Raw genomic sequence first — 11,160 nt, forward strand, 5'->3', positions numbered from 1 at the left:
CGTGATCCGCCCGCCTCGGCCTCCCAAAGTGCTGGGATTACAGGCGTGAGCCACCGCGCCCAGACCTTGTTGCGCTTTTAGAAGTGGGTAATGGGGCCGGGCGCGGTGGCTCCTGCCTGTAATCCCAGCACTTTGGGAGGCCGAGGCCGGCCGATCACTTGAGGTCAGGAGTTCGAGACCAGCCTGGCAAACATGGTGAAACCCAGTCTCTACTAAAAATACAAAAATTAGCCGGGCGTGGTGGCGCAGGCCTGTAGTCCCAGGTACTTGGGAGGCTGAGGCAGGAGAATCACTTGAGCCCAGGAGGTCGAGGCTGCAGTGAGCTGAGATGGAGCCACTCCACTCCAGCCCAGGGGACAGAGCATGACTGAGTCTCTAAAAAAAGGAAGTGGGTAATGGGAGGTGGACATGCCTCAAAAAAGGGGCAGCTGCACCGTTTGGGTTCCTTTTTTTGAGATGGAGTTTCGCTTTTGTTGCCCAGGCTGGAGTGCAGTGGCCCAATCTTGGCTCACCACAACCTACACCTCCTGGGTTCAAGTGATTCTCCTGTCTCAGGCTCCCAAGTAGCTGGGAGTACAGGCATGAGCCACCATGCCCGGTAAATTTTGTATTTTTAGTAGAGACGGGGTTTTTCTAAGTTGGTCAAGCTAGTCTCGAACTCCTGACCTCAGGTGATCCGCCCGCCTTGGCCTCCCAAAGTGCTGGGATTACAGGCAGGAGCCACCGTGCGGCCCCCTTTGGGTTCTTTAGATTGTTCAGACAAGAATATCAAACGCTCTCGCAATTAAAACATTTGGAAAGGAATTAATAGTGTCTTTTCATCAGGGGCAGTGCTGACAACCCACAAGGGACCCCTTGATGGTTCTGGGCATGGGCGGCCAGCCTGGGCTCTGGCCTTGGGAGAAGTGACCGGGAGGTGTCTCTCACCCCTAGGCCTCCTGGTCCCGCTCCTGCTCAGGACACACGCGCGCACCCACCCCCAGCGCGCCTCAGTCCAGGCCTCTGGATGGGTGTTTAATGCTGGGCCCCAACCCAAGCATGTAGATTTCAGAAGGGGACTAGGACCCCCAGCCCGGCAGATGTTTGAGACCACTGGCTTCCAAGCGCATGGTCTTGGGGATTTGCGTTGGCTCCTCAGCCTCCCCGGGCAATCTCTGTGTAGGGTCCGCAGTGGTAGGTCTGAGTTGAGCGGGTGCCTGAGATCCCCAGTGCAGACTGGGGGAGGGGAGTGCCCTCTCGGGCTGTGGTTAGAGCAGGAGAGGAACTTCGCGGGCCAGCTGGCACGGAAGCCTCGGGAAGACAGTGGGCACAGCAGGTGGTTTACAGGAAGCGTTGCAGCCTTCGGGTGGGGACAGCGCGGCCGGACCCGCCACCCCCCTCTGCACACCCCGGCTCGAGCGCCGAGGACGATGGGGGACGTGAGCAAATGGGGCCCGCACGGACCCGCGCGCCCGCTCCACGCCACGGCCTGGGTTTCGGGAGCCTCGCTTTATTCTGCCTTGGGTCGGGGGTTACGGGAGCGGGACCTGTAGCGCCCGCGCGGCAGGGGGAGAGGGTGGAGGGGCCGCTTAGATGTAGGAGTCGTCGCCGTGGGGCTCATCGTGGGGACCCCTGCCCGGCCCCGCGCCCTCGCCCTCGTCGCCGCTGCTGGAGTCGCTGGCGCCATCCACGTCCAGGGTGGGCGTGTTGAGAACGACCACGTCTGCCTCCGCCCCGATGTCCTCGCCGAACCACACGGCCTTGTACCCGCCCTCCGGCCGCCGCTCCTTGGTCAGGATGGACCTCACCGCTGCCGGGCTTCCCCCGGCTTGGGCCGCTGCCGGGGCCTCAGGGGCACTGCCTGGGGGCGCGGGGCCAGGGGGCGCGGGCTCCGCGGGCGTCGGCGGGGCCTCCGCAGGCTTGGGGTCGCGCGTGGGGCTGGGGGCGGGCGCCCAGTTGGCCTCGTGGTCAGGGAGGAACGCCTGGTTGTCAAAGCCTGGGGGCTGGGGTTCCTGCTAGCGGGAGTGAAGGCGTCAGCGGGGTCCCTGGGTCTCTGCTGCCATGTGGCCTCTCCACACCCTCATTCCACAGGGGACACCCCTCCGCCTCCACATATTCCCCTCTGCCCTCCCCTCTCCTGTCCCCCACTCCCTGCAGGTCGCCTGCCCTGCCCTCCACCCTGGGCCTCACCGGAGCTTTGCCAGAGCAGCACTTGAGCCGGGAGCCGTAGTGCTTGTGGACAAGGACAGTGAGGCCAAGGAGAGCCAGCAGCAGCAGTGCACCCAGCACCCCACCCAGGGCTGCCATGTCCACCACCGAGAAGCGCTTGTCCTCCGAGGGGCTGCCACCTGGCATCGTTGTGGAAAATGCCATCACCCCCGCACTGCTGAGCGCCCCAGGCATTCCCCATGCCAACCTGTGCCAGGCTTGAGACACTTGGAAATCACCTAGGCCTGGGCTGTCTCCCAAATCTCAGGCTCTGCTGACCCTGGCTCAAGGGGCCTGTGTGTCCCAGTGAGACCCTGGGCCCCCCCCAGGAGGCCAGGCTGCTCACAGGAGGGGCAGGGGCTTGCAGGGTGAGCCGGCAGCTGTGGGAATCAGGGGATTCGCTGGACCCCAAATCTGGCCTCTGTCCTACACACACCACAGTTCACTGGGGGCCTTTGGCCTGTCTGTGTCTGTCAGTCCTAAACAGACCCCTCTGGGATTTCATAGTCAGGCCAGGTCAGCCTGGGGTGGACCCTTCCTACGGCATTTCCCCTACCACCCAGTGACCTGAGCCAGGGAGGGAAGGCAACGGAGTGGGTACCTGAGGACGGGGTGTTCCTGCTGGGGGTCATCGGCAGAGAGGTTCCTGGCTCTGGGGTCTGAGCTGTGCCCCCACCGGGTATGGCTGGTTGGTGGGAGGTGCTGGTTCCCACACCGGGGGGCATCGGCTGAGAGGTTCCTGGCTTTGGGGTCTGTGCTGTGCCACCACCGGGTATGGCTGGTTGGTGGGAGGTGCTGGTTTCTGCACCGGGGGGCATCGGCTGAGAGGTTCCTGGCTTTGGGGTCTGTGCTATGCCGCCACCGGGTATGGCTGGTTGGTGGGAGGTGCTGGTTTCTGCACCCGGGGGCCTCCCGGGTGTGGATGAGGTTGGTGGCCTCAGAGTTGTGCCAGAGGGTGGATGAGGGCCTGTGCCTCCCCCAGAACTGGTTGTGGAGGCTCCCTGGGAGGGCACAGGGGGTCTGGGGGCCTCGGAAGTGGTGCTGGTCCAGGGCCCAGTTGTTCCTCCCGCCTCTGGGGATGGGGGCTCACCTGTGGAGGGCGGCTCCTGTTCGGAAACCTGTATCTCAATGACTGTGGTCGCAGCGCCAGAGGTCACCGTGTTTTTGGCCTCAACCTGGGGCAGGAAGGGGCTTGTCCCTCCTGGGCACGTCTTTAAGCCCCACACCCTTGGAGATGCCCACCTGCCCTGCCCTTCACCTCTGCATAGAAGGCCCCCGCCTGGGTCAGTGTGGTGGTGGTCAGCACAACCTCTCCCTCCATCCGGAAATGTGAGTGGTTGGTAATTCGATACGTGATGGCCGAGTTGAGGTCCTGGACAGGGTCTCATTGAGTCCCTGGCCAGGCTGCCTCCCACGTGCAGCCCTGACCCACCCACAGAGGGGAGGCCAGGTGGGCCCAGGGACCCTGGGCAACAGGAAGGCTGCCATGGGGGCGGCAGGCATCAGCCTTGCGTGTGCTACCTACTGAGAACTCCGGGTCCCGAGCCTGGATCCTCAGAGGCTGAGAGGGGGCAGCTACATCCTTGACCACAACACCTGCTCCAGCGCCAAGTGCCACGGTGCCACGGTACAGGCTCTGGGGGAAGTGGGGTGGGCTCCCAGCTGCAGCCACAGCTTCCACGGTGACCTGGGTCACTGAGTAGCGGGCAAGGTCAGCCTGCTGGCCCTAGAGGCGGGAGAAGCAGCCGTGACTCGTGGGGTTGACGATGGAGCTGGCGCTGAAGCCTGGGGCTCAGGAAGAACAGATGCAGACTTGGCAGGGGCCCTGCCCTGCCCCCCGGCCCTGACCCCCGCCCTACCTTCCACCCTGCCTGCACTGTCTTGCCCCCCATGCAGGTCCCCACCTCACCTTCACCAGCAGAAGGAAGGTCGTGGCACTGGGGACACTCCTGGCCATGGTGAGGTTGCCGGAGTCTGGGTGGATGACGAATGTACCATTCACATTTCCTGGGAGGATGATGGAAGTGCTCAGTCCCGGCCCCCTGAGGCCCAGGGACCCAGCCAGCTCTGCCTTGCTGGCAGGTGCCCCTGGGGCTTCCCCAGCCCAAGGTGGGGATGGAGACAGGGACAGAGAGGGGTCCAGGGCATTGTTGAGGGCTGGGCCCCACTCACCACTGAAGATGCTGTAGATGATGGCTTGGTTGATGCCGCGGTCTCCATCCTCAGCGTAGATGGGTCCGGGACGCAGGATGAGGGGGGATGGCTTCAAGGATGATGGAGAGGAGGGCATGTTGTGGGGCTGGGGTGGATGGCCCCAACCTGGCCCCTCTGGCTCCCCATCAAGGTCAGCCAGGGCAGGGCTGGCTGAGGAGGGGCCCAGTCCCGCTGGTGGCCGGGCGTCCCTGCCTGCCTGGGACTGTCCCTTGTCCCAGCATCACAATGAGTCATACCCCTGTGGGTCCCTCACTAACGAATAAGTCAAGTTGCCCAAAGATACTGAGTCCCATTTGCACAATGCTTGTCTTGACGGCTAAGCAAACATTTAGGAAGCGGGGAGCTCCCGGGTCTGCATTTCTGCCTCTCATGTGCTGTGTGGTGGCCCCGGGTGCCTCGGTGCCGTGAAGGTTTGCAGACAGCCTGTGTGCGCCTAGTGGTGACTGTGAGCAGGGCAGAGATGTCATCATCCCTTAAGAATTCCAGGGCCGGCCGGGCGCGGTGGCTGAAGCCTGTAATCCCAGCACTTTGGGAGGCTGAGACGGGCGGATCACGAGGTCAGGAGATCGAGACCATCCTGGCTAACACGGTGAAACCCCGTCTCTACTAAAAAATACAAAAAAAAACTAGCCGGGCGAGGTGGCGGGCGCCTGTAGTCCCAGCTACTCGGGAGGCTGAGGCAGGAGAATGGCGTAAACCCGGGAGGCGGAGCTTGCAGTGAGCTGAGATCCAGCCACTGCACTCCAGCCTGGGCCACAGAGCGAGACTCTGTCTAAAATAAATAAATAAATAAATAAACTCCAGGGCCCCAGCCCACCTCCCCAGGCCCCTGAGACCGCCTGGCTCTGGGGCCCACACTCCTCTGTGTGTTCAGGGTTTGCTCCCTCACCCCCTCAAGATGGGAAAGATGGGTTTACAAGGAGAGTCTGTATTTGTTTCAAAGTCACAACCAAAACTGGCCCCACCCCCTGACCCTGACCCTGCCCTTCTTCTGATCCTGGCCGTCCCTGCCTCCAACCTGCCTAGAAGGCCCTGCCCCGTGCACTGCGCCTCCCTCCCCATTACCAGTGTGTGCCCCATGGGGACGGCCCCGTGGTACTGAGCTTGGATGCAGACGTGGCCATCTGAGAAGGTGCAGGGCAGGAACCAGGGGGGCCGCAGGTCGGCAGGCACCACGTTCAGCACCAGCGTGGCGGTGGCCGTGTGGCTGGGCTCCACATTCTCCTCTGCAGTGTCCTGCAACAGCCAGATCAGGCCTGGGAGCAGCTGGGGCCAGGGGGGCCTCAAGCGTGTGGGACTCAGGGCTGGGGTGAGCCACTCACCCGCACCAGCAGCCAGAAGACCATGTTCGGCCGCTCGTAGAAGTCCAGGGTCCGGTCCAGCCTCAGGGCGGGGTGGTTTGCACCCACCAGGGAAAAGTAGTCACTAGCACCCTGGGGAGGATCAGGGAAGGCAGAGCCTAAGAGCCTGGGAGGGCGAGGGCGGCTGCGGGTGGCAGAGGCGAGGGGCTCACGCTGGGGCAGGGCGGGCGGCACTGACTGCGGTCACTTCCTGGAGGGTGTAGAACAGAGTGTCATCCTTGTCTTTGTCCTCGGCCTGCAGTTCTGTCTCAGGGATGACGGTGGAGTTCACTTTAGTGTCCTAGGGAGGGAGAGGGGCTTGGTCTGGCCACACTCTTGGCTCCTGTGGACCCCCGCTGTGGTTGAGCCCCCGGCCACCACTCGCCCCTGCCCTCACCCTGGGCTCCCGCACCCCCTGCCCAGCCCCGGCAGCTTCGCTGGCCTCACCTCTTCCACCCTTATCTCCTTGGTTGTAAAGGGGAATTCGGGGGCATTGTCATTGACGTCCAGCACTGACACGAACACCCTCAGCTGGGTCACCTGTAGGGTGTGGCCATCAGCCTCTCCGCATCGTGAGTGAGGTGCAGCCCTCGACGGCTGTCTGTCCCCATCGTGAGTGAGGTGCACCCCTCGACAGCTATCCATCCACTCACTCAGTGGTGTTGGGGGGCTGCAGGGGGGCTGCACAGCTCTAGGTGCTGGGATGCAGAGATCACAAGAGACAAATCTCTGCCCAGTGGTGCCTGTCCTGGCAGGACTTACAACAACAGACAAAAAGGACTTTATAAAGCCAGGAGGTGGCAGGTGCGCCACAGAAAAATAATGCAGGTACTTGGGGATGCAACCAGCAGAATCTCAAGTAAGGAAAGACAATCCAGTTCTTTTCTTTTTTTTTTTTTTTTGTTTTTTTGGATACAGAGTCTCATTCTGTCACCCAGGCTGCAGTGCAGTGGCGTGATCTTGGCTCACTGCAACGTCTGCCTCCCAGGTTTAAGCGCTTCTCCTGCCTCTGCCTTCTCGAGTAGCTGGGATTACAGGCGCCTGCCATCACACCCGGGTAATTTTTTATTTTTAGAAGAGACGGGGTCTCTCCATGTTGGTCAGGCTGGTCTCAAACTCGCGACCTCAGGTGATGTGCCTGCCTCGGCCTCCCAAAGTGCTGGGATTACAGGTGTGAGCCACCGTGCCCAGCCGACAACCCAGTTTCTTCACAAATAAATCTCCAAGAGAAAAGATGGGAGAAAGGGAAACGTGAAGATGAACAGAAACTCAGGAGAATTATCAGCTAGGTGCATAACGTGGACCCTGATTCAAATAAACAATTATTAAAAAACCCTTCAGAGACCACGGGGAATGCGGCATCCTGGACATTTGAGGTAGAAAGTGACCACTTTTCCCAGGTGTGACGACATTGTGGATATGTTTTAAAAAGAAGAGTCCCGGCAGGCACAGTGGCTCACGCCTGGAATCCCAGCACTTTGGGAGGCCGAGGCGAGTAGACCACCTGAGGTCAAGAGTTCGAGACCAATGTGGCCAACATGGTGAAACCCTGTCTCTACTAAAAATACAAAAATTAGCTAAGTGTGGTGGCGGGCGTCTGTAATCCCAGCACTTTGGGAGGCCGAGGTGGGTGGAGGCCAAGGCAGGAGAATCGTTTGAACCTGGGAGGCAGAGGTTGTAGTGAGCGGAAATCGCGCCACTGCATTCCAGCCTGGGCGACAGAAGGTGACTCCATCTGAAAAAAAAAAAGAAGGGTCCTGGCCAGGCGCAGTGACTCATACCTGAAATCCCAGCACTTTGGGAGGCTGAGGTGGGCAGATCACCAGGTCAGGAGTTTGAGATCAGCCTGACCAACATGGTGAAATCCTGTCTCTACCAAAAATACAAAAATTAGCCAAGCGTGGTGGCGGGCGCCTGTAATCCCAGCTACTCGGGAGGCTGAGGCAGGAGAATCACTTGAACCCAGGAGGCAGCGGTTGCAGTGAGCCGAGATCTTGCCACCGCACTCCAGCCTGGGTAACAGAGCGAGACTCTGTCTCAAAAAAAAGAAGCGTCCCTCTCTTTCAGGGACACATCCCAAGATATGTGTGGGTGATGTGCTGTGGTGTGCGGAGGGCACAGAGCCCGCCGTCTGCTGGTAGGTGGGGGGGCCTGTGCTGGCCTCAGGATTCTGTAATTTTCCTTAATAAAGTCGAAAAACATGCTGCTGGTCAAGAAGTAGGATGTTGGGGGAGCGGGGCTGGGATGCAGCTATTCCCTAATAGAGCAGTTGGGATTTCTCTGAAGATTGCAGACCTGAGCAGGTGAGGGAGGAGCGTGCCTGCGGGAGCTCTGAGGCTGCAGCAGAGCCTCCGCACAGTACACCTGGGTTTGACTCTCGGTGAGAAAGGAGCTATGGAGGGCTGGGGTGGACTGGGCAGCCTCGGTTTACAGCATCCACAGAGGCTGTTCTGCGGCATGGAGTGGACTGGGACCGGCAAGGGGCAACAGGGAAGCCAGTGGGCCAGCTGAAAGTTTCCCAAAATGGGTGCTAGTGTCCCGGCCCTGGTGGGACTGGATATGGGCAGACGGTGGATTTCTGGATCGAGCTGGGGCAGAGCCAAGTGATTTACCAATGGGGGGCTTAGCGGGGGACGTGGGGAGGGAGAGCGAGTGGAAACCAAGGTGGTCCCAGTGGCTGGCAGGATAAAGGTGCCTCCCTTGTGGGGGCAGTGGTGGTTGAGGGAGTGGGTGGGAGTCTTGGGCACACTGGGTGGGGGTATCTGCTGGACAAGGGGTCAGTGACGGGGACTCCCACAGTTCAGGGCAGAGTCTGGACTGGAGGAAATGTGAGCATCGCTCTCGGAGGGATGGCATTTGAAACCACACCCTAGGTGAGGTCATCAAAGACTGGCCCTGGACCGGCAGGGCAGAGCCCAGCTGAGGTGGCCTGGTGGGCGGGGAGAGCGGGGCTGGGAAAGCGGGGCGGGGACTCACCAGTGTGCCTCCGCTCTGACACAGCAGCTGAGCTTCAAGTAGTGAGTTCTCCTGTGGAGGCAGAGGGGTCTGCAGTCACTGTCCCGCCCCACAGGTGGTGAGACTGAGCCCAAGGGGGCAGGCGCTGGCCCAGGGTCCCCATCATCAGTGATCAGTGCTGAGGGTGTGGGCCCAGCCTTCATCCCGAAATGGCCCAGCCTTCTAGGGCAGGCACCACCAAGCATGGGTGTTAGTGGATGCCTGCAGGCATAGAACTCCTGGGCCCCGTGGGGAAGTTGTGGCCTGAGGATCCAGGCGCCCTTCTCCTGGGAGCCCCCACTCCCCACCCACCTGCTGCCCACACCTCGTAATCAGGAGTCACGTTGAGAAACAGCTGGTTTCCCTGGATCCGAAATGCGAAGGGGGTGGACAAGGACCCGAGGATCACCTCCTGGCCCTCTGGGACATGAATGTCCACCAGCGGCTCGGTGACATTTGTGTTCTCCTCGACTTCAAAGAAGGACTTGTTCACAGAGCAGTCTGTAAGGTTGCAGAGGAGGGGTCAGCGCCTCCCAGCCCCTGGCTCTCCCCCCCTGTGCCCCCACCTACCTACCCCTGCCCACACGTACACTGGGCCTGGGCCACGGCCCCCGGGGGTCGGCCAAGCAGCCCGGTGAGCAGCAGGGGAGGCCACAGCAGGGCCCAAGACCCCATCTTGGCGGCTGTCACCTGGCAGGAGGGTCCGAGTGGGTTTGGCGTCCAGGACTGGCGCAGTTCCTACTTCAGCGACCTTCGCCCCAGCCAGACGCCACCCACTTTATGATCCTTTACAACCGGCCTCTGCCAAGGGGGCTCCCGCTGGCCGGCGGGTCCAGCCCACTGCCAGAAGGGGGGCAGTCATTTGGCCCCAGTTAGACTGAGTACAGGGATCACCCAGGGGGCTCAGGCCACAGGCACCGAGGCACAGGGCAGAAAGGACTGGAGAGCGGCTCGTGGGCACCATGGGGCTAGGGGCAGGGCAGGGGCAGAGCCAGGGTGTTGGAGAGAAGCCCTTGGTGTTGGAGTGTCTGAAAGCTGCCTCCCTAGCCCAGGCTGCCCTTGCTTGGCTCCTCCCCTACGCTCTCCCTCAGGCAAAATTCCTAAGGCCAACCCTTGAGGCTCAGAACCTGGTGTTCCCCAGGGAGTACCTCCCTGCCTGCCTGATGCAGGTTCTGAAGGAAGAGGCTCTCCTCACTGTGTCCTAGGGACACCCCTGCCTGCCTGCCCCAGAGACAAGCCAGCTTCTCAGGGTGGGGCTGGACAGGGCCTTAGTGACCAAGGCTAAGGCGGGGCTGTGAGGGGCAGCTGGGAGCTCCTGGGCAGCCCTGGTGCCCAAAAGAGGGGGTGAGGTGAGTCTCGACACTTGCCCTGCTCTTTTCATCGGCCCCCGCAAGCCCCCAGCTCTAGGGAGAGGCCACTGGCTGGGGTGGGGGCGAGGAAGGGGCTGTCGTGAGGCGGGGAGTGGAGTCAGTCCCCTCCAGGCCTGTGCACCGAAGCTTCTGGCCTCTCGTGGCTGGGGCTGGGCTCAGTGTCCCAACCCTGCACTGTACCCTCATGGTCGCCTGCAAGCCCTGCACGCTCCGTACTCCGCAGGCTCTGAGGGGTCAAGCCACTGGTCTGAGGCCACACAAGACAGAGGGTCCGGAGTCCTCGTGCCAGAGTGGACTCCTGGCACCCCAGGTGACACCTCTGCCCTCCCCTCTTCCTGCCTGCCTGAGCCTCCCTGGCCCTTCCACACCCTCCCCACTGCCCCTTCCGAAACACTGACCACAAGGGGCCCCGGGCAGGAGCTGAGAGTATGTCCGGGCTCCCCCTGAGCCCTTGAATGTGTCCTAATGATGACAAGGGGTGGGGCGGGGCCCTGCGGTGCTTAGTTCATGTACAGGAGGCGGCCCTGATGCCAGAGATAAGGATGAGGGGCCGGCTGTGGCCGTCAGGTGTAAAGGGCAGCTGGGTGTGGTCACAGTCCCTGCTGGGTGGATGGGGCCCCCTTCCATCTGACAGCCCTGCTACACGGGGTTGCCTCGATGACACCAAGTGGACACAACCAACTCCCAGTGTCTGGGTCTGATTTCTCCTTTATTGGTGCCGAGTACCACCCCTCCCCCTCTCCCCCAAGCCTGCCCACCGCCCCAGATGCAGCTCTGCTTCCAGGCTGGGCAGGTGGTGAGGGGGTTCCTTCCTCATCTCGCTCGCAGGGTTCTTTCTCCAGCAGCACCGGCAGGTTCTGAAACCATAACCCCAGGCCTGGGCCCAGGGGGCAGCCAGGGAGACCAGGCCCCGCCCAGGGGCATCCTGCAGAGACAGCACGTGAGGGGCTGGGGCTGGAGACCCCGGCCCCGCCGCTGGAATTGGGCCTCCGGTGGCCACCAGCGCTGACCCAGGGAGGCCACAGACAGAAGGAAGGGTCTGGGGTGGGGTCTGG

The 11,160-nt window shown here is 61.7% G+C and overlaps 1 protein-coding gene across 1 annotated transcript; it reads right to left on the bottom strand.

The window, feature by feature from the left end:
- Window positions 1-784: 784 nt before the first annotated feature.
- Window positions 785-9,676, bottom strand: CDHR5 (cadherin-related family member 5). The gene is made up of 14 exons (XM_011930003.1): window positions 9,326-9,676; window positions 9,061-9,236; window positions 8,718-8,768; window positions 6,189-6,281; window positions 5,941-6,042; window positions 5,724-5,834; window positions 5,467-5,637; window positions 4,360-4,450; window positions 4,097-4,194; window positions 3,713-3,913; window positions 3,446-3,559; window positions 3,278-3,362; window positions 2,170-2,327; window positions 785-1,991 (listed from the first exon to the last, which is right to left on the bottom strand). Exons 1-14 carry the CDS (start codon window positions 9,408-9,410, stop codon window positions 1,569-1,571), a joined length of 1,959 nt encoding a protein of 652 aa, XP_011785393.1. The 5' UTR covers window positions 9,411-9,676; the 3' UTR covers window positions 785-1,568.
- Between the last annotated feature and the right edge of the window lie 1,484 nt (window positions 9,677-11,160).

Source organism: Colobus angolensis, unplaced genomic scaffold (assembly GCF_000951035.1).
Source record: "Colobus angolensis palliatus isolate OR3802 unplaced genomic scaffold, Cang.pa_1.0 Scaffold84, whole genome shotgun sequence".
Classification (NCBI taxonomy): Eukaryota; Metazoa; Chordata; class Mammalia; order Primates; family Cercopithecidae; genus Colobus; species Colobus angolensis.

What these genes read in the sequence shown, in the direction of transcription:
- CDHR5 (XM_011930003.1), bottom strand. Translation starts at nt 9,410, where the DNA reads ATGGGGTCTTGGGCCCTGCTGTGGCCTCCCCTGCTGCTCACCGGGCTG. An exon ending in GGCCGTGGCCCAGGCCCAGT is followed by an intron (nt 9,237 to 9,325) that starts GTACGTGTGGGC and finishes GCAACCTTACAG; the next exon opens with ACTGCTCTGTGAACAAGTCC. An exon ending in GCTGCTCTGGCAAAGCTCCG is followed by an intron (nt 1,992 to 2,169) that starts GTGAGGCCCAGG and finishes TCCCGCTAGCAG; the next exon opens with GAACCCCAGCCCCCAGGCTT.